General features: G+C 33.6%; 1 protein-coding gene, 1 long non-coding RNA gene and 1 other non-coding gene across 3 annotated transcripts; all 3 read right to left on the bottom strand.

Moving 5' to 3' along the window:
- Positions 1-6,305: 6,305 nt before the first annotated feature.
- LOC145070254 (uncharacterized) lies at positions 6,306-8,155 on the bottom strand. Its single transcript, XR_013689877.1, has 3 exons — positions 7,700-8,155; positions 7,470-7,588; positions 6,306-6,593 (listed from the first exon to the last, which is right to left on the bottom strand). It is a non-coding gene; the product is annotated as an uncharacterized LOC145070254 (long non-coding RNA).
- A 3,394-nt stretch (positions 8,156-11,549) lies between these two features.
- LOC145071641 (small nucleolar RNA R71) lies at positions 11,550-11,657 on the bottom strand. Its single transcript, XR_013690648.1, has one exon. It is a non-coding gene; the product is annotated as a small nucleolar RNA R71 (small nucleolar RNA).
- Positions 11,658-18,500: 6,843 nt separating this feature from the next.
- On the bottom strand, positions 18,501-22,684 carry LOC145070481 (putative glycerol-3-phosphate transporter 4). The gene is made up of 3 exons (XM_079017423.1): positions 21,287-22,684; positions 19,703-20,242; positions 18,501-18,774 (listed from the first exon to the last, which is right to left on the bottom strand). Exons 1-3 carry the CDS (start codon positions 22,308-22,310, stop codon positions 18,734-18,736), a joined length of 1,605 nt encoding a protein of 534 aa, XP_078873549.1. The 5' UTR covers positions 22,311-22,684; the 3' UTR covers positions 18,501-18,733.
- Positions 22,685-23,214: the final 530 nt, after the last annotated feature.

Below are 23,214 nucleotides of genomic sequence, written 5' to 3'. Positions count from 1 at the left end.
TCTTAATGCTAGTTGACTTTCACTAACTACATGCTATTTGGAATTAGTGACTTTGACTAAGGAAATTGTTATGAGCTTCTCTAGCCATTTCAACAATTAAGAAAAGTCTAGGTAATCTCAAGATCCTTGGATTGCTATAGCCAAATTAAGGATTTAAATCAAAGTATTGCACCATTGGATTCTAATGATATGTTCATCAAAAGTCAAAGTGAGGAAACTTTAAGTCAACCATCTCTCCTTTATTGATTTTACATCAAACTCTTATTTTTGTTGCATTTTTCTATTTAAATCATAGTTAACTCTAGTTTGTTTCAAGTATTTTAAACACCAAAACCCCCCATTTTATTTTTATTGTCATTTTACAAGTATTTTTACAAAGAGATTTTTCATAGAGTTATAAATTGAACCAATCTCCGTGGATTCGATCCCTTTACCATTATACACTATTTTAGTGTGTAATATTTAGGGTTATTATTTGTGTTGGCCTCGACAACCACCACCCTCCAAGAGACTCTGGTTACAAGGGGTAGACTTCCCAGAAGACGTGTCTCACATTGTAGTTCTCACAAAGAATTCACGAATAATACTATGAAAACCCATTTTTGTTATTAATATAAATTCTTATAAAAAAATAATACCTCTTACTTCAAAATTCATAAGTTTGATTCCTTGTTTGAAAACTGTACTTATAACGTTTGTATCTTAACATGTTTTGTAAAACTGATTTCATGTCTAGTAGTACATTGTTTATCATGTTTATTAAGCTCTATGTTCGATGTGTGCTAATGATAGAAAACTATAATAAACCAAATTATATTTTTCAACACAAGATTACTTGTATCCCCCCCCCCCTTTAAAACATTAAAAATCTCGGAAAGTATAGGAGTATGAACTCATGTGATTGTGAATGATTTGAATGAATGACAAAGATAGGATGCTTGGTATGCTGAGTGAAGTCCCGAGCACAGTACGGTCCTGTTAAGCACATATTAATATGTAAAGGCCTAAAATTAGTGTCTAAGACCACTACTGATCATAGGAAACACCATTAGAATGTAGGAAAAACTTGCAATGAAGTGTTAGAACCAAAAATGAGGGATGAAATGGACTTCACGGCCAAACCAACATGGTTTTACGGCCCAAGATGTGTTCACGGCCCATGAACACATGAAGGGTTCACGACCCAAGATGTGTTCACGACCCAAGAACACATGAACATTTAATGGGTTTACGGCCCATCTATGAAGGGTTCACGACCCTATGAAGGGTTCACAGCCGTAAACTCTTCAAGTTCATGAAGATGGTGATGAAAATGATGAATTTATAGATGAATACGATGCTCTTTACATGAATACGATGATTAACAAGTGAAGAGGGATGAATTACTTACATTTGTGGGGTGAAAAGAGAGCTTTTGTTCGATGAGTCTTGAGAGAGTCTTGATGAGTTTTTGGCCAAGGAGAGAGGAAATGAGGGGTAAATGAAGAAAGAACATATATATATATATATATATATATATATATATATATATATATAGGGAAAGGTTATATGGAAAATAAAGAATTAGGACAACACATGTTGGAACCAATAAAAGAATGACAACACATCACTTTGGAATAACTACATAAATAACTTCCATAGTACATTGCTTATGAATAAAGAAATGGACATGTGTCACTTGATCATTGGTTCCAGCATATGTTGCCCTAATTAATCATTTTCCATTGAACCTAAACCTATATATATATATATATATATATATATATATATATATATATATATATATATATATATAATATATATGGGGGTTCACGGCCGTGAACCTAGTTTGCGGCCGTGAACATCCCTAGATGATGTTTCCGGCTCGAATCCATTCCTCTAATCCCGAACTGACACTTCTCAGCCTTCAATCCATAAGTATACTTGGCTTAGAGATTTTCAAACTGATCCAAAACACAGTAAGACCGAAACAAAAGCAATTCTGACTTCCTATTGATTGTGTTGACTTACAGATACAGATTTTGGGTTGTCACAAAGACTTTGAGAGGAATGTATAAGAACTTAGAAATCAAAGGTGATGGAGCCTGATATCTCATGAACCGGATCTGGACACCAAAGTTCGGTGGTTACAGAGAGGTTGTCATGAATGAAGCACACAAGACACGATACTCAGTTTACCCAGGTTCAGACAAGATGTATCTGGACCTTAAGAGACTTTATTGGTGGCTTAACATGAAAGCTGAGATTGCTACCTATGTGGGCAAGTGTATCACTTGTGCCAAAGTCAAGGTAGAATATCAAAAGCCTTTAGGTCTACTGCAGCAACCAGAAATCCCCGAATGGAAGTGGGAACAGATTACAATGGATTTCATAACCATGTTACCCAAGACAACAGGCGGTCATGATACCATTTGGGTAATCGTCGATAGATTAACCAAATTCGTGCACTTCCTACCAATAAAGGAAACAGACAAGATGGAGAAGTTAACTAGAACATACATCAGAGAGATAGTTAGACTGCACGGTGTACCAATATCTATTATCTCTGACCGAGATAGTAGATTCACCTCACAATTCTGGAAGTCACTACAGAAATCTCTGGGAACTAGGCTGGACATGAGTACAGCCTACCATTCTCAAACCTACAGACAGAGTGAGAGAACGATTCAAACGTTAGAAGACATGTTGAGAGCATGTATGATCGACTTTGGTAAAGCATGGGATACCCATTTACCACTAGTCGAGTTCTCGTACAATAACAGTTACCATACTAGCATTAAGATTGCTCCATTCGAAGCCTTATATGGTTGCAAGTGCAGATCACCTTTGTGTTGGGCTGAAGTGGGTGACAGGCAACGGGCTAGAGGCCAAATTTCTGGCAGCACTCTCACTGGTCCGAAAATCATTCGAGAAACTACTGAGAAGATAGTACAAATCCGAGAACGACTTAAAGCTTCTAGAGACAGACAAAAAAACTACGTAGACAAGAGAAGAAAACCCTTGGAACTCCAGGTTGGTGACCACATCATGTTGAAGGTCTCACCCTAGAAGGGCATGATACACTTCGGAAAGCATGGAAAACTAAATCCAAGGTACATCAGACCGTTTTGGGTGCTGACCAATTCTCGATTGCCTTTATTTTGAAACAATAGAAAAGACTGTTCAGATAAAGGAACAATTAAAGACTGTTATCATTCATGAAACCTGATATCATTCATGAAACAATAGAAAAGACTATTCAGATAAAGGAACAATTAAAGGCTACACATAGTAGTCAGAAAATCTATGATGACATGAGGCGCAAATCCTTAGAACTCAAAGTAAGAGACCGTGTCCTACTAAAGGTCGCGGTATGGAAATGTGTCATGAGATTTGGAAAAATGAGGTAAACTAAACCCCCATTACATCGGACCTATTGAAATCATGGAAAGGGTTGGTCCCCTGGCTTACAAACTCAATTTACCTCAAGAACTCAACAAAGTTCACAATACATTCCACGTGTTTAATCTTAAGAAGTCTCATGAGAACCTTGTCATTTCTCTCGATGAGATCTAGGTCAATGCAAAACTTCACTCGTGGAGGAACCGATGGAGATCATGGATTGAGAAATCAAAAGCCTCAAACAAAGTTGCATTCCTATAGTAAAAGTCTGATGGGACTCTCATAGAGGGTCGAAGTTTACTTGGGAACGTGGAGATTAAATGAAACAAAAGTATCCGCAACTTTTCAGTAGTTTTCCCTCCAATAGTGTAACGAAATGATAGTGGAACAAAATAGTCTAGAACTTAATAATTCTGGGACGAAATTCCCTTAACGGGGGAGGTAATGTGACATCCTGGAATTCAGGCCAATGACTGTGGACGGTCAATTCACAATAAATCTCATTGAAATTTGACTCATTGAGTTTTAGTGCATCTTTTGGTAAATACATGAGTTCATATCAACTAATATAAGATACCAGATGGTACCTTACTTTCAAATGTATAAACTGGAAAAAAACGAATCAATCTGCTCAAACTGCAACCCTAGATAATGCATGTGAAAAATTGAAATTTCGTATTAAGCAGTTGTGAGAAAAAAACATTCCAGTCTCATAGTATATGTTTCCGAAAATATAAAGAACGTCCAAAACGTAGCTCGTATGCAAAAGATAAGACCGTTTTAAGAATCCAAACTAGTATAATACTGATTTTCTTAAAACTGCTAAAACCGTTTCCATATGTTGAGGGACTTGTACACCTCAGATGCAAATTTTGAGAGCGTTTTTGGACTCAAGCTATAGTCTAATATTTAATTTCATACTTGAAGTATTTTTAGTAAAAATATTATAAAAATAAAAAAAAAAATCAAACGTTTTGGAATAAGTTAATCGCGAAACCTTAAATTATTGATTTCAACATGGTTTTTATTATTGGTAATGTATTCCTGGAAAAATATAAAAATCAAAACCGGTTGATATGGATTTTAACGATGAATAGCCCAACACTCCTAAATTCGTAAACAACTATATATATATATATATATATATATATATATATATATATATATATATATATATAAACACAGGTATGTGACATGTGTGATGATAAATTACATGTGATGACATATATATATATATATATATATATATATATATATATATATATATATATATATATACAAACACAGGTATGTGACATGTGTGATGACAAATTACATGTGGTTGGTTAAATTTTCATAAATCTTCCTATTTTAATAAAAGAATAGATTTAATCTCATATTGACAAGTGTCATACAATTAGAACTCATCATTAATGTTATATATCACTTATCATGCAACTTGTCAACCTACTAATTATCCATTTAAAATTTAAAATTTAAAATTTTCACTCTAATTACATTAAATTAATGATTGATTATGCATTTCAAATTTTAAATTTTAAATTTTCCCACTCTAATTATATTAAATTAATAATTGATTCTTCATTTTAAATTTCAAATTTTAATTTTCTCACTCTAAGACCATCTCCAACCCATCTCTATTTTTTTCCCATAAATGGAGTAAACAGTGTTTCATCTCCAACCCTACTCCATTTTCTACCCCATTTTTTACCCCAAAATGTATATTATTGGAATATTCCATTTTTATAACTTATATATATTGTCAAATACACCCCTCTACTAATTAAACTCTATATTTATGATTAATTAATATAAATTAGTATATAACATTATATTATAAATATTAAATATTGTATTTAAATTATTTTTAGTAGATAAAATAAACTAGAAATGTATAAAATAAAAATGAGAGAGACTAAAATTGACAACCAAACTTTACTTCCATTTTTAGAGATATGAATAATATTCCCCAATTTATGGGGGAATACTATTCATATCTCCAAAAATGGAGGTGAAAATGGGGTAGGGTTGGAGAAGAATGAGGGAAGAAATGAAGAAAAAAATGGAGTTTGGAGGTGGGTTGGAGATGCCCTAATTATATTATACTAATAACATTAGATTGAAAAATAAAATAAAATTAATACATATTATAAGATGATATAACTTCATATATTTAATTAAATCATCGATTATAATTTTATATAACTAAAAAATATCTCTTAAGTAATAATTTATTTAAAATATCAATTAATAATTTTTGATTTTTTGATATGAAAATTTAATTAATATTATAACCGTGGTTCTCATAGGTTATAAACTAGTATACATTATATATGTCAATTTTGAATTTAAGAGACCAAGATTTAACAACTTAACAATTTTACATTTCCTATGTATAAGTTTAAATTTATATTATATGTATTACACAAATTTATATAACAAACTCATGACAAATAAAAATAGATTATTTTTATCAAAAATTATTTGTAAAAGTATTAAATATACATACATGTACATGTGTATACAAAAGGAAAACAACCAATAATAGATAGAATCTCAAAATACCAAGTACAGAAAATTAAACACCAAAAATCAAAATCATAAATTAAACACCAAAAATCAAAATCATTACACAACCTGCTTACTCGTACTCTTACATATAACTTTAAAATTAAACACCAAAAATCAAAATCATAAATCAAACACCAAAAATCAAAATCATTACACAACCTTCTTACTCGTACTCTTACAAAAAAAATTTGGGTATAGGTTGAGATACCAATGTTATGATTCTAACTAGGGAGTTTGGCAAGTATGGTCAGATCGAAGATTGTAAAGCTGTTGTAGATAAGGTCATCAGAAAATCTAAAGGTTATGCCTTTATACTCTTCAAACATAGGGTTCTGAGCCCCTCAATTTATATTTCCAAAAGGTTGTTGATGGTCCAACAACAAAAGCAACATCACAACCAACATCAACATCAAAAGTATGGAAATGGTGGCGATCATTACCCTTCAAAAAAATGCAAGTACTCCAACTCAGGTGATGGTGTTGGTGGTGTAGGAGAGGCTCATTAGTGGGTGGTTATAACCCTGTTGTTCATCCACCATTGACTCCTGCTTTAGGGCAAGCATTGACTGCAGATCTTTTAACTCAAGGAGCTACAATCGGGAATCTTTTAGGACTTGATGGACCTCCACAGGGGATTTCTCCTGCAATGAAATGTCTTCAATGATGAAAAGCCTAATCACCTTATAAGCCAACGTCTCTAACACATGCCCCTCTTATCTCACCATTTGAGTTTTATTTAGAACCTATAACCTCATGTTCCATTTTTTGATTTGATGTGAATGTTTTCAGAGGTGAAAAGGAGCTAGAACAAACATGTACATCGATAAAAATCAACACTCTAACATGTACAATGATAAAAAAAAAACAACCAAACAACTCCAATTTTTTTTTTCTATTTGCTTCTTCGTGATCATCCAAGAACAAACACCATAATATTGTTGTTTCTTTTCTTCTTAGCCTTCGTTTTCAGCCAAGAACACACATCAGGACATCTCCAACCCACCTCCAAACTCTATTTATTCCTCTATTGTTTTCCAACCCTACCTCATTTTCACCTCTATTTTTTGAGATATGAATAGTATTCCCCCATAGGGAAATACTATTCATATCTCTAAGAATAAAGGTTTGGTTGCCAATTTTAATCTCTAAGAATAAAGGTGAAGTTTGGTTGCCAATTTTAATCCTTCTCATTTTTATTTTATACATTTTTCTAGTTTATTTTATATACTAATTATAATTTAAATGCAATGTTAATATTTATAATATATGTTATATATTAATTTATATTAATTAATCATAAATATAGAGTTTAATCAGGAGATGGTGTATTTGACAATATATATAAAAGGTGTATTTGACAATATATATAAGTTATAAAAATATAATATTTTAGAAATATACTTTTTCAGATAAAAAATAGGATAGAAAATCGTAGAGTAAAAATGAAACATTATATCCTCCAATTTTTTTAGTTCATTTATGGGAAAAAATGGAGATGCGTCTAGAGGAGTCATTACATGTGCAACCATGAGGGAAACAACCTCTTTCAAACCCCTTCCTTCCTTCCCACCGATTTCACAGCAACACCCAAACTCCTAAAGATTTTTATTGTTGTTCTTCATTCTTCTTTGATTACCTGTCAAGAACACACCCATTAGAGTGGTCGATTACCTGTGAAATCAAGAGAATGGCCCCTTTTTTCCCCATTTCCTTTGCTGTTAATCGAAACAAAGATGATTTTTTTTACCTTTCTTCCTTGTTTTTTTGCCTATTTCTTCGTCCCCTGTGATGAACCACCGGCAGTGGTGGTGCTACGGTGAACCATCGAGGCAGCAACCCCACCTATCGCACTTTACTTCCTCTCAGCAGCCTAAACGATCTCTACTTCCTATCTCCTACTGGACCCTTCTTCTGACCTCCTCACACACTCACACACTCTCTTCTGCTCCCATCGACCAACGACCGTCGGCGCCTCGCGTGCTCTGTCGCTGCTACTTGCGTCGCTTCAATCGGACCCATTTCCTCCTTCTCCCTTCGCACCTCATAGCCAGGCCAGAAAGAGAGAAACCTCGCTGCTTCGTCCCTTCCTTCCCTTCGACCTCATCGATCCCCGGAGAAAGACCCTTCTCGCAATTGATCAACCAAAACATCGGATTAGTGACTAGGAGACTTCGTGATTTTCTTGCCGGCTGACGTTCGTGTTTCTTTCCTTTACTCGATCAACATATGACGAGGACGCAAACATAAAAGCCCTAGAATCCTTTTAACTTTGATAAAATGACCAAATAACCCCTGATAAACATTCATTTCAAATAAACCCTTTTCCCAAACTTAGGTTTATTTAAAACAAAATAGCCCCCCCCCCCCCCCCCCCCCCGGAGAATTCTTAACAAAATTAGTCCAAGTCTCAAACTTTAATTCCGCTTAAACCATTTCAGTCCCTCCCTTGAATTATTTTAACCAAGGTAGTCCTACTTTGGTTAATTAAATTACCAAATAGCCCCTATAATTTAGTGAAGTTAAAAAACAACCTTTATAGTGTAAATTCGTTACAAAACGGCCCGAAAGTATTTTAAAGTTCAATAATCGTGGCATTGCGGTTTCTCACATCAAGCTTCTCAAAATAAACCGATTCCGTACAAATTAAATTCACGCTTCAAGGGTGAGTGCTTACGATCCTCTTTTCAATAATTTTAATTATTTCAGGGGGGAAGGGTGATACATGTGCCTATATACTTTGTTTATGCAAACAAATTATCCTTTTATGCAAAAATACAATAAGTCTAGTTTATAAAAATGTTATTTAACAATGTAACATATTGTTACAAATAAACTAGTATAAACTTTTCGTGTACATATTATAGTCATTTTATCGTGAAATAACTAGTCCACACAACAAATGCTACATGATACAAAAATATATGATTTAGGTGACATTGTATGTCATAAAATACTTATCATAAAACATTGTAGTATTTCAAGGATTCAAGTTATTACTATGCATGTATATTTATATGTTTAAATACATAAAGTTCATACATGTACATATGTTCATTACTTTGGAACGTACCTCTTATAAAAGGGAGTACATTACACTTTTACAAACATATCAATCATACTCGACTTTTATAAACTTTATACAATGAAATTCATTTTGCCTAGTGATTTATCCAAAAATAAGTTAGGGCTAAGAGCTATTGACATACATTAGTTAAGGGCTTTCTAGTGAGACTATATTCATTAGTCGAGTCTAAAAACTTAGCATACACACACTACTATAACCGTTAATCTTCGAAGAGAGATACATATGTATAGATCTATAAGGGGTTGACATCCTCACCTGCAGTTGCTAGCTACAACCTCAACCGATCAATCAAAGCAGGTGATAAGTATCTACTATTGTTACTACAACTTCCGCTGAAGCGTTGTAGAGGGAGGGTACATTCAGTCACATAGCACGGTTATAGGACTCACTATAAACATTAACTGGAATCTCTCTCTCTCACTACAAACCATGGGCTTGGTTTCTTTCAAAACTATTTTAAGTATGGATTTACTTATGCAACAGTATAGTTTGGTTTTCAAGTACATTAAAGGATTCTTTAAAAACATAGTTTTAAGTTTGGATTTACTTATACAAAGATACATTTTGGCTTTCAGAGATTCTTTACAAACATCGTTTTAATTATGGATTTACTTATACAAAGATAAATTTTGGCTTTCAAAGACTCTTTGCACACTGTTTTAACTATTGTTATACATACAAAGAAAATACTTTTTAGACTTTTTAAAAGTATTACTGCTGTTAGCATAAACCTGTAATTCTCACCAACCTTGTGTTGACCCTTAAAATTCCATGTATTCTCAGTAAAATCACTAAACAAACATTCAAGACAGATTGGATTACAGGTGACCTAGTTTACTAGTTGTTATAATACGAGATATCCATGAAGACCACGATGTGGTGACGGTTGACCACGTCGTGTTGGCCAGAATTTGGCAAGTAAATATGTTCCAGACATTAGATCATTTCTAGAAGTTGGAGGCTTGAGGGATACGATAATTAACGAAGAAAAACCCTTCCAAGAACCCTTGGAGGGCATAATTCGACTAGAGATCAAAGGATAAAGATAATAGAGCAAGGATTCGCATCTATACATTCGGTTTGCTTAGTTTAATGATGTTTAGCTTGGTTTACCTTTTGTTTATGTGTTTTTCAGCTGTGGTTATGGGCTAATAACCCTTGCTTTCGTTTAGATTAGATTAACTCTTGAATACTATGTGTTGATTTCTTGTGTGACGGATTAATGAAGTTAGTTTTTCTTTAAATATTGTTTGATAAATCTAAACCTAGCTTTTTTAAGTTTCTATCTTTATTGCCTTGTCTCAAGATTGTGTAGTTAAACTGTAGTTAAATGCAAGAAATCGATTTACCTTACTATTTATGATCATTAAATTGTTAGAGCTAGTGATTAGTCATATCCTAGTTTAAGTGATAAGTTAGTTGCTTAAGTGCGCTAGAGAGGAGTATTTGATCATAATATATTTTTTTTTATTACTAGACTTGACCAAAGAATAGTAATCTGTAGATTTATCATTCAGAGTCCAAATTACCTTTAAAATCAATTTAGTGTCCTTACATGAACGTTGGGGTTAAAGTTATTGAATTGACTTATGCTAGTTAGTCTGATCATGATGACCGGTAACTTTTATTTGGTAACTAATGGAATTAATCCATTGTCTTGAAATCAACCGTAGGAAACATGAGGGATTTAAAGCTAAATGAAAGTATTATTTATTCTTGATTTAAAATCGTCTTTCTAGTTGTTTACTTTAGTAATTAGTTGATTATTTTAATTAAGTGAATCTGAACTTGTAAAACCAGATAAACCCCCCCCGCTTTTAGTTAGTTAGTTAAGTTTTTTTAGGTTATAAATTTAAAAGTTGATAGGTATACTTTATGCACATCAAGTTTTTGATGTCGTTGCCGGCAACAACTTATTTGATTTTTAGTTTAATTGTTTTTAGTTATTCGATCCTTTTTGTGGGGTAAAAACTGCAAAAAGTTACTTTTCTGCATTTATTTTCTTGTCTGAGCAACAACCACGCCGTGGTCATCTTAGCCATATTGTGGTTACGTTTCAGTCAATCTTTAGTTTATTTCTTTTTTGTTTGTTTTATGTGTATTTTCTAGTTTTATCCTAGCAAGAAAAAATGGGGGACATCACAACCATGACAGTAGAAGATTACAAGTGGCATATGAGGAATGACAACATATAAGGTCTTGATCCACCAAAAATCCCAACAACTACAAAGTTCGAACTACCGGGACATATTCTTGGCATGCTAAAGGAACTACCATTCTTTGGGAAGGAGCATGAGGATGCTTGTGAGCATATAGAAGAGGTGGTGGAGATTTCAAATTATTTTCATGCACCAAACATAAGTAAAGATGCGGTGATTCTTTGACTCTTACCGTTCACATTGAAGGGTGAAGCTAAGGAATGGTTAAAATCTCTCCCCTTTGGAGCAATCACAACATGGGCTGATTTTAAGACTGATTTCATAAACCAATTTACCCTCCTTCAAAAGTGGTGAAGCTTAAAAAGAAACATACAAAAATTTCAACAATTATAGGGGGAGTCGCTATATGAAGTTTGGGAGCGTTACAAGAGATTGTTACGACATTGCCCTCAACATGACTTCAATGTGCAACAAGAAATATCAATTTTTTATGATGGAGTCAACATATGAACTTGCCAACTTCTAGGCTCTTAGGCCCTGTTTGGTTGGGGGAACTAAGTGGAACAGAACAGAACTATTATTTTTCAGAAGGTGTTTAGCGCAAGTAGAAATGGAACAAATTTTTTTGACCAAGTCTAATGGGACTATTCATATAAAAAATAGTCCCACCCAAATAGGTGGAACACATTTTTATTTTCTATTCCTTGAAGGCTTGGACGGAAATACCTTATTAGGAACGCTTCTGCAGCCTCGTCTCCATCTTTCTCGTAGCCTCATCTCGTCTTTCTCGCTATACATATGCTCGTAGTCGATTATCGTCTCCGCATAATCAATCAAGTAATTCCGAGTCTGATCAATTTCACGATATCTCATCTGCAAGGAATTCAATTTCAAAGGTGCGATGTTTCTTTCTCTACTCACCTGTTTCTTTCTCTACTTACCTGATTGATTTCAAATTTCAAGTTTATTTTTCTTTTTATTCACCTGCATCGATATGTTATTAGTTATCAGTTGATTTGTATTTTTTTTTTTTTATCTAGTTTTACATACTTGTATCAATTGATTTCAAAATTTTATGTTTATCGTTATACATACATGCGTCCGATCTTTCTAAATCCAATTTTGCCTCTGTTCTTTCTAAACCCAATTTTTTGATCTTTATATACCCTTAAATCCAGTAAAGTGTTAATCGGCATCCCTTTTAAAAGTTATGAATTCCGAGAAGCACCGAAATTCATAAAACTTCGAGCGATCAGGAAACTAGTGGTTGCTCGTTGTCACCTGATAGAGCCAAAGATGGTCTGGGTCGTTCTTATGAGTGTACTTACTACAAAAGAGGTTTCACAAACGATCAAGCCTTAGGAGGTCACATGAACGTCCATAAGAAAGATTTTAATTTATTGTTATAGTGACCATTGACCATTATACCCCTTGAATGAACACAATTGTAGGTGTCATTTGGTTGTAATACTTGACTTATTTTTGATAAATGACCAATACACCCATGTATATCCATGAATCATATCTTCACCAAATCTGTGCTCCCAATCATCTAACAATCTGTGTATAAAGCATGAAGATTCAATGCCACATTCCAATAATCTGTTTTACTCGATTACCTTTCTAATATTGCTTGAACCCATAGAAATAGTTTTTAATCTCCAAACTACAAAATGATTAATGAATAAAAAAAATCTAGTGCCATAATATCATTTCCATCATCGTTCTTCAAAGATTTAAAATAAAAATTACCTTACATTGACAATTATACCCCTTGAATTTACATTGATCATTATACCCCTGCATGAATACAGTTGTAGGCATCATTTTTTTCATCCTCACCTCATTTCTGATAAATGACCGATATACCTCTATAGATTTACCATAGTCAATGCTCAACCTAATACATCTTGTTAGCCTGTAAGCCTAATATAGTTTTGCTGCCTCCCGGTGTACATATTTACCCAATAATTTTGAAATTGTTTGTTTTTTATTGATAGTTATTGAATTTAGAAACATTTTGTTCTAGAAGTTTGTTCATATCGAGTTTATATTGTTTATGTCAGATGCATGTTTTAGATACTCGATTATGGACGAAAATGCCCATGAGTGCTTGTAGTTGCGTGTTTGTAGCTGTCACTAAGATTTTATTACCTGTTAATTGATTGTACCACCCCCCCCTAAGTGTATGTTTCTCATTATAGTCAAGCATATGTTGTTTTTTACTTGTTTTTTTATAAACTTTGTAGATATGGATCGTAATCATTTGCTCATATTTGTGGAATTATTGTAGAGTTATATTTAGTTGTTGATGTGCCTAGCTACAATTAGACTTTGGTTAATTGAATGTGAGGAACAAGAAGCTCAAAGGAGAGATTTAAGTGAAAGTAGATTAGACACAATTTCGAAAAGGTCAATAGAAATACAACGTATCACACGTGAAGGTGATGAAAATTGTATACATGAGTTACGTATGGACAGAAATGCATTTGCACGTTTATGTGAATTACTACAAACTCGTGGTGGATTATTAAACGACGGTTTAGTGACCATCGAGGAGCAAGTTGCTATATTCTTAAACATATTAGCACACCACAAAGAAAACCGATGTATTCAAGTTAGATTCTATCGGTCAAGGGAAATAGTAAGTCGTTATGTTCATCGAGTTTTGGGTGCTTTGATGCATTTGCAAGAGATATTGTTTGTTAACCCAACGCCTGTTGCAAATGATTGTATAGACAACCGATGGAAATGGTTCCAGGTAATCATTATAATATTATTATGATATATTACAAATTAATATAAGGTTTGAACCAAGAACGAGTTAGTATTTTATTTATAGGGTTGTCTTGGAGCAATTGATGGAACATATATTGAAGTTAATGTCCTTGACTAAGATAAACCAAGGTATCGAACAAGAAAGGGTAATATAGCAATGAATGTGTTAGGTGTCTGCAATCGTGACATGAATTTTGTCTACGTCTTAGCTGGTAGGGAAGGTTCGGCTACTGATTCAAGGGTTTTGCGGGATACAATTACTAGACATAATGGTTTGAAGATTCCAATTGGTAAGTTAAAACAATAATTACTAAATATTTGAAGTAAACATAATTACATATTCATATATATATATATATATATATATATATATATATATATATTATTTTATTTTATTTATTGTAGGTAACTATTATTTGGCTGGTGGAGGATATATCAATGGTGAAGGTTTTTTGGCACCATATAGAGGTATTAGGTATCATTTACGGGAATGGAAATATAGTACACGTGCACCTACATATAAGGAGGAATACTTTAACATGAAACACTCTCAAGCAAGGAATGTTATTGAGAGGTGTTTTGGTCTACTACAGAGACGTTGGGCTATATTAAGAAATCCTTCATTTTATCCGATAAGAATTCAAGGGAGAATAGTCATGGCATGTGCTTTGTTGCATAATTTTATTAGGACACACATGGGTCTTGATCCAGAGGAAAACACGTCTAGCACTTTTGAAGATATGCCTATCGGGGAAGAGCAACCAAATCATTTTCAAATTGTGGATGTTGTTGAATCAAGTAATGAATGGACTTAATGGAGAGATGATTTAGCACAAGAAATGTTTGAGTCTTGGATGTCAACTAGATCTTAGTAATTTTTTTTATTTTTTATTTTTTATTTTTTTTATTTTTTTATTTTTTAATTTTAGAACTTTTATTTTTAAGCTTGTTATTTGTAATTGTTATTGATGCGAACAACTTTGATTTTTGTGTATGTTTTTATTAATTTTAACTTGCTTAGTGTATGATTTGTTTTTATATTTTCTGTTTTTATATATTTACCTTTGTTATGTATAATATGACAAAAGCAGATAACAAATCATGGCAGACAGGCGTCAATGGACTCAAGAAGAAGAGGATGCATTGATTACCATCCTTCAAGACATTGTTGTCATCGGTGGTAGAGGTGATAATGGAAGTTTTAGGCCTGGAACCTATGATCAAGTCGTTCTAAAGTCGCGGGAAAAAGTCGTTGCTATTAATCTAACAGCAAAGCACGTACAAAACAAAATCAAACATTTAAAGGATAAATTTTTTGCTGCATATGATATGCAAAATACAAGTGGGTTTGGTTGGGATGATGCTCGTAAATGTGTAGTAGTTGATTCTGCTAAGATATTAGAGGAATATCTAAAGGTTAGTGATTATATATATATATATATATATATATATATATATATATATATATATATATATATATATATTATTTGTATGCATATCTAAGTATTAAATATATGGTTTTACATGTAACTTTGTTTGTTTTACTAGAAACATCAAAATAAAAAATAGGTCGCTAACAAACCATTCCCTGCATACGAGCGACTGGCAAATGTTTTTGGTAAAGATCGAGCTACAGGCGCTATGGCTGAATCAGCGGCGATGTGACAGAAAATCAAAATGCTGATAACGAAGAAGGAGAAAATTTTCCATCATCTAATTCTAATCGTCAAAACACTGCAACTTCCTCCAATCCAAATCTCAAAGACTCAGCGCAAAATAGAAAAAGAAAAGCGGCATCTGAAGAAGTAACACATGTAATTCAAATGGGGTTAGCTATCGTATCCGAGGAAATTCAAAAAATGACTAGGGCTATTACGTCTTCAATAAATGACCTCACAGAGTTAAAAACTATACATGAAGAGTTGAAGACTATGAAGTTGTCTTCTTCAGAAATCATGCGAATTTGTTTGAAGTTTACAAAAAACCTGAATTTGTTACCTATGTAGAATAGCTTGGACGTAACTACTAAACCACTTTTTGCGAAGACTATATTGGAAGATGACAATTGAAGTTTTTTATTTTTTATTTAAAAATAAGGATTTTGGAAACCATTTTGGTTTAGAAGTTTGTTAATTTTGAATCAAATTTGGTTATTTGGTATTAGAGCTTGTTTTAATGAGAATTTTAAGTAATTTTTTTACTAAAAATGTTTATTTTGAAGTTATGTATGTTAAATAGAATTATTATGAATATTTTTTTGCATAAGGATAGTATGGTCATTTTTGCATCTTGTTCTGTCCAGTTCTATTGTTATCAAACAGTTTCAGACAATTTGTTCAGTTCTATCCAGTCTTACCAAACGCTATACAAATTATTTGTCGAGTCCAGTCCTACTTTCATTCTCAAATATATCCGGCTCATCCGGTTTTTGAGACCGTTTCAACCGATCGGACCACTTGAACCATTGAACTCGTAAGACAACAGGTGTTCGAAGTCGGGTACGGTTTTCAAAACCTTAGTTCCAATAACATTGCTCCAGATATCCACCGCCTTCTTCTTACCCCTTCTTCCCAATCGTCTTAATCTCTTCCCGATTCTTCCACCGCCATATGTCCTCCTCCGAGAGGAGGTATTTCTTCCATACCCACTGATTATTCAAGACGAGATCGATGGAGACGACGATGATGATTTGGATTTTAGGTGTGTTGCCATAGGGTTACCACATGAGTTCAACACATTCTGTTGTGGCTCTGCCATCGCATCTTCTACAGTTGGTTAGCTTTCTTTTCCAAAACCCTATCCCTGTTTATTAATAAGACGATTTATATGTACATTCCTATTGCCTCCTTAGCGATTTCACGTATAGTGAAATAATTTGGTATGATGTTTTCCCCAAATTATCTCACCATTCTGAGTTTTATTTAGAACCTATAACCTCATGTTCCATTTTTTGATTTGATGTTAATGTTTTCAGAGGTGGAAATGAGCTAGATAGGAAGTGGTTGTTTTGGTTTTAACTTATAATGTTTTTTGTTTTAAGTTTTAAACACCATCAAAATTGATTTTTATCACTTTTTTGTCCTTTGAATGTTTTGATTCAATTGCTTATTCTTCAAAACATAAAAACTCTATGGATGATATCGATGTTTATAAACTTTGACGAAACTCTTATGTGTTATATTTCCAGGTGCTTATGAGATAAAAGATGGAGCTACTGGAAATACGGAATGCAATGTTTAAAAGGGGTTGATCAATCGGTGTATTTTACACGCCTGCGACAGTTGGCACTTGATTTCACTTTAAAACTTATAATCAATCCTTGTGAAGAACAAGTTGTATCAAGAGAGACAGAAAAAAATAGTAAAAACACACCAACTAGAGAGGTGATTGGCTTTAGTAAACACGTTTTGTGTTTTTATTCCAGCTGCATGAATTTATAATTCATCCATTCCCAATAAATGTTTCTTTTTTATAGGGATTGTTATTGGAATAATAAGTTTCTTGGTATACTTCTATAAAAAATGTTGACCAACGGTTCATGTAATTGATGTTTTTTTACTTTATGATTTAAATGTAATGTCCCCTTTTAGTATATGATTTATATGGATGTTTTTTTCTCATTTATGGTCCAAGTTTTGACCATTAACCCTTGGTGTCACTTTAATGCTAAAAAAAAACAAAACTCCTCCATGAGTCACTTCCCTAGTTATTTATAAAGTTATTATTATAAAAAATGTAATACGTATTTGTTAAAAACTAATTAATCAAAATGGTATTATTGACGATCTACATAAATTGTAAAAACATAGTACATTTTGAAATATAATTTTTTTTATGTAAAAAAAATGATATATAGCTAATATGAATAACTATTTCCTCTAATTTTATTTACACAATTTAAAACTTTATAAGGATTATTTTCATAACATTTTTTATCTTCCACATCAATGTTACATTTATTTGTCTCTCCTCCGACTTCGTCCCTAACCCAATTTTCAGCCATGAAATTGAGAATTCATCGATTAAAATTGCTACATTCAAGGAATTCTCTCATTTGATGGATTGCACTTTGCGAAATAAAATGTGTATATACAATGTACAAGGGGGTCAAAAGAGGGAAGGATACTCAAGACATGTACCCGTATCAGCTTCCTTTTAGGCAATAATGAGTGGGTGGGGCGATGGTACCGGAGGCCCACATTGGACATCCCCATCCTAAGATCATAGTGATCTTATGACTATAGCATAAAAAGTTATTATGATCTTAAATCATGATAACAATAATTATCAATCATTCACTAAAATTTTAGCAACCGTTTGGAATCTTTTTGTTATTAAGATAACACTAATCCGGTTCTATGAAGATGCTATCTATATATGTATATTTCTATTAGTACATATGTATTTTCTAGTGTTGCACAATGATACCAAATTGACGGAATTACGTTACAACATTTGCATAATGTGTTTTCAACATTGAATACGACAAAACATAAAAGCCAAAAAGAAGAAGATTGAAATGTAAATAATGCAAAAACACCACAAAATTGTATTTATAGCTGATTGTTATACATTAATAGTTGAACAAAATGATGTGAAAATTATATGTTCATAGGATTTTGTTGTATGTCACATCTCACAAATCTAATACAAGATCACCTATGAATGCAGACGTGCACCTTGTCGTTCTTTTGTCCTATGTAAACCATTCTTTTCTACTTAAAAACGTGTATTGATTGCCAGAAATGCTCACGAACGACTACCTCCTCCCGTCACGTAAAAGTGATTGTGATAAAGGAGCTGCACAAAATAAAAGAGAAAAATGGTGTATAGATGAATGTTGTTTCAAAATATGAAAAAGTGACAACAAACTTGAGGATATAGAAGAAAAAAAAAAGCACAAATTTATAAAAGGTTAGGACTTATTGGGAAAAGCCATTTTTCCTAGATTTTCATATTAAGTTCAAACGACACTGACATATACTTTACCAGATTAAGTCACGTCTCTTGGCTAATAAATACTCCAAAATGGCATATAATTGCTACTTGCTACATCTGATTCACAACCTTTCTAAGATGATTTTCAATGAATGAGAAAAAAGGAGGACATTCATTTCTTTTTGAGCATGTAAGAGATCGAGAGTGAGCCCCTATCCCACCACGTGATCCTACATTTTGGGTGTGACCAAATATTACAGTTTTTCCATGTGTTTGTGTTCCACCTTCTTTTGGTTGAGCAAATATTTCCCTTTTTATCCTAATAACATTTGTCAGTGTCCTACCTTATTCTTCCATTTTGGATGAGATACAAAGTACTTCAATTTTTATCTTATTGATAATGATTGTGTCCCACCTTTTTTGGAGAGAGAAACTATGACTGTTTTTTGTCATATCAACATTGGTCTGTGTGCTACCATTTTGGTTGAGACAAAATAGTGCATTTTTTTGTAATAATGACATCACTATGTCTCCACCTTATTCGATCAATTTGGGTGAGACAAAATATTGTGGCTACTGTCCTATAGACATTAGTCTATAACCCACCTTATACCACCATTGTGGGTAGAGAAAAATACTATAGTTTTTGTCCAATTGAGATCAATCCATGTCCTACCTCATTCTACCGAAAAAATACTATAACATCTTATTAAAAAGACAATTATGTCTTGCATACCAAACAGGAGCATAAATATCCCATAATTGAAAAAGTAAAAAGCATATGATATACCTTCAACATTATTTCGTGGACGTGGACTTGTCAAGGCCGTCCTCTCTGTGAGTTCAGTACAAACAAGGCGAGTCAAGAGTAGACCCGCGATACATGCACCAATCATCAACATCGCGAATACTGCATCCCACCCTTTTGTAGAAAGAAATCCAGTCAAAAGCGGACCCAATGCCGCCCCGATAGAACCAGTGCCATCAATAATAGCGGTCACGGTTGCCAAGGCCCGTGAATCGCCTTTCAAAGAACTATGTGTCCCGAGATCGGCCGACACGGCGGTGGTGATCAGAGCATAAGGCCCGTTTATAAACAGGCCTGCAATTATCATCAGGATAATGTTCATGGTCTTCGAGATGTTTCCATAAGTTCTATATAGAAGCATTGATGGGATGGCGGCGTACATAAAAGTTGCGGCAGTGGTGGCACGCGCCTTGAGTCTATCAGAAATATATCCGGCTAAAATACCACCGAAGATTCCCCCAACATCGAATAACGTCGACAAGTTTCCGGCTGATTTTACTGATAAACGCTCTCCACCGATCTCTGCAACCTCAAAGAGTGATTTTAAATAGTTAAAATGAACCCAAAAGAGGTAAATACATAACGAAAAGTTGCAGTTATATGCAAACTTTGACAATTGATCATCATCAAAGAATTATAATAATATCTCCATGTAGATTGTACTATGTTTGGTGTGCATCAAGTCACAAGATTGACCTGAACTGATGTCATTGGGAACAAAATTGAAACTTTTTGTCCCATCCAAAAAGGTGGAAAAAGTGGGGACGTTCACTGGTTCTTGATCTCTTGTTATTACAAAAGATATAAATGCCACTTCTAACAGTGATCACCAAAAAAACATCTTAGAAAGCCTATCTAACAGTTTCAGATAATCAATTATATAAAGCTAGAGCTATTTAGCAATTTCATATTTATATCAATAATCAGTTTACTGCAACTACAACTGTCTAATTTTTATGGCTTCGATTATTTTGACCCTAAAATAATGAAATTATCATAAGCATAATCAGTTTATGCACACACAAAAAATTCATTGATGCAACTTCAAATCATAACAGTTAGTTTAAATGTCATCCAGACAATCCCTAACAACAAATATCAAATCCATTCTACTACCTTTACAAGCTCTTTTCACGCCATTTTTGCAAGATTTACAAATTAAGCAATACTTCAAATTACGTTGGCTACTTAGAAAAGTCATATACATTCTAAGAAAATTTGCAAATGGCATCTTTTTATAATGGTGTTTCTTTTTAACTAAACCAACATAACAAAGTAAGTTGTATGTCTATTTTGTGCAAGGTCTAAATGGAAGAAGTATTGATTTGTTCCTTACAGTCTTACTTCAAAACTGTAGTTTGATAAATCTATTTAATTATAGCAATGTTGGTAAAATACAAATTAATCAAAATTTTCACTAATATAAAGTCCTAATTGGCCAAAGCTGAAAGTATGATGCTATGAATGGGTGGATGTTAGAACTATAATGCCTTGATAAGAAAAATAAATGAAAACGAGGTGCTAGTTTTGTACTTTGAAAAAAAAAACATGCATAATGTATCGTACCTGTCTGACTTAGATAGAAAGGCAACCAAAAGAGAAAGGTGTATGCAACAAGTTTTGAGAAGAAAAGGCATAATGAAAACGGAATGACTCCGGGGATGAAACAAGCTCCAACAAAACCAACGCCTCTTCGATTAACAGAATGAATGTGAGGAGCAGGGGCCTCCTCATCATTTGATGTACCCTCTTCCCACATCATATTATCATCATGAATCGATCCTCTCGCATTTGGAGAAGATTCACTTGGATCCAGGAAACCTACATCTTCTGGATAAGCTGCCAAGAACAAAAACACCATGACTCCGGCTGCCACGATAAAAGCTGCTGGAAGAATAAAGCACCACCCCCAACCGTAATCAAGAACACTGGCGGCAAGAAGAGAACCGCTGATATTGCCGACAGATGTATGAGCATTCCAAATCCCCATTATCAATCCCCTCCGCCTTTTACCAAACCAATTACCAATCACTGCCACCACCGATGGCCAACCGGTGGCCTGAAACAATCCGGCAACCATTTGCATCCCCAAAAAATACCAAAAATGATGAACATCCCAAAAGTAACCCATCCCGAATAATGCCACAAAGATTCCACTCCCGATCATCCCAGTTGTCAAGAACAATCGAAGATCCAAAGTATCTCCTAAATGACCAGCAACGTACATCCCTAATGAATAAACCGCTAGAAATGCAACGTCTATTTCCCCTAGTTTTGAAGTGCCATCTTTCCCGTTGAATGGAGCCCATCCATCATCCGAATAAGTATCATTCATTTTGGGGATGAAAAAGTCGCCTATCGGCCATGGCCACGGGGGAACGTTAGTATTGGAGTTGGATTGATTTCCATGGCGTGGAGGATCCAACACGCTTTTTACAATGCTACTAGGTTTTCTCGATGCATGGTATGAAGTGTATGCAACGAATGTAACAAATAGGGTGAGATATCTATACGTTTTCAAACTCCAATCTTTTCCCCTAATGCTTCTTATCACCAAAATCCCTGCAGGTATCCTTCTCATTATACCCATATTTAAGCATAATCCGCAGTCGATCGCCTAATATTATTACTAAAATAATAGACCTTAATCACTTTGTGAATAAAGAAAAAGAGGAAGAACGTTCTAACAAGGAGCAAACTTTTCCACGAATGAAATTGGTTGAATAAGGAAGGCGGGGAATTCGTGCGTGTGTGAGTGTGTGAGGGGGAGATTCAGAGCTTTTGGCGCAGTTTAAGTGACCACGAAGTTGGGGGAGGGGTAATTTGACATGAGGAAGGGCACGTGGCGTGATGTTTAACTGTGGATTCGGTTTCTCTCTCCCTAATATTTGCCAAATGACCTGTTTTCTTCCTTTCTCAATCGCAATCGAGTGATACAACGCGATTATTGCGGATTCTCTTTTCTAGCCCCAAATTTCTGTTTGTGGAAGGTTGTAATGACAAGGGGTTTTCTACAAGTACCCCTCCTCATTTTCAAATTCCATCCTCTTGATTTGATTTTTTTTTTTTTTGTCTTTTTTTGTTTTTTTTTTCAATTTTGTTTTTGGTTGGTTTTAATTCTTTTTTACTTTATATTATTATTGTTATTAAATTTTATTATTATTATTATTATTATTATTATTATATTATCATTATTATTATTGTTGTTATAAATTTCACACAAAATTTAACATTCGGACGACTTTATAAATTCGAATGACTATATAAAATCGGTTTTTAAATATTTTTTTAAATTTTAATATTAATATTATTATTATAAATTTTGAAAAATATTTTATAAACCGGACATTATAAATTCGAAAGACTATATAAAATCGAAACAAAAGCAAATTTTGTCCCTATTAATTACGAATATTAATTGGTATGGTATTACAATTGCGTGATGCATTATGCGAATTAAAAACATTTAGTCGAGCACTATACAATGTTTCTAA

This window comes from Lactuca serriola, chromosome 8 (assembly GCF_051521515.1).
Source record: "Lactuca serriola cultivar US96UC23 chromosome 8, Lser_US96UC23_V15, whole genome shotgun sequence".
Lineage (NCBI taxonomy): Eukaryota > Viridiplantae > Streptophyta > Magnoliopsida > Asterales > Asteraceae > Lactuca > Lactuca serriola.
This window is presented reverse-complemented; position numbering and strand designations above follow the sequence as displayed.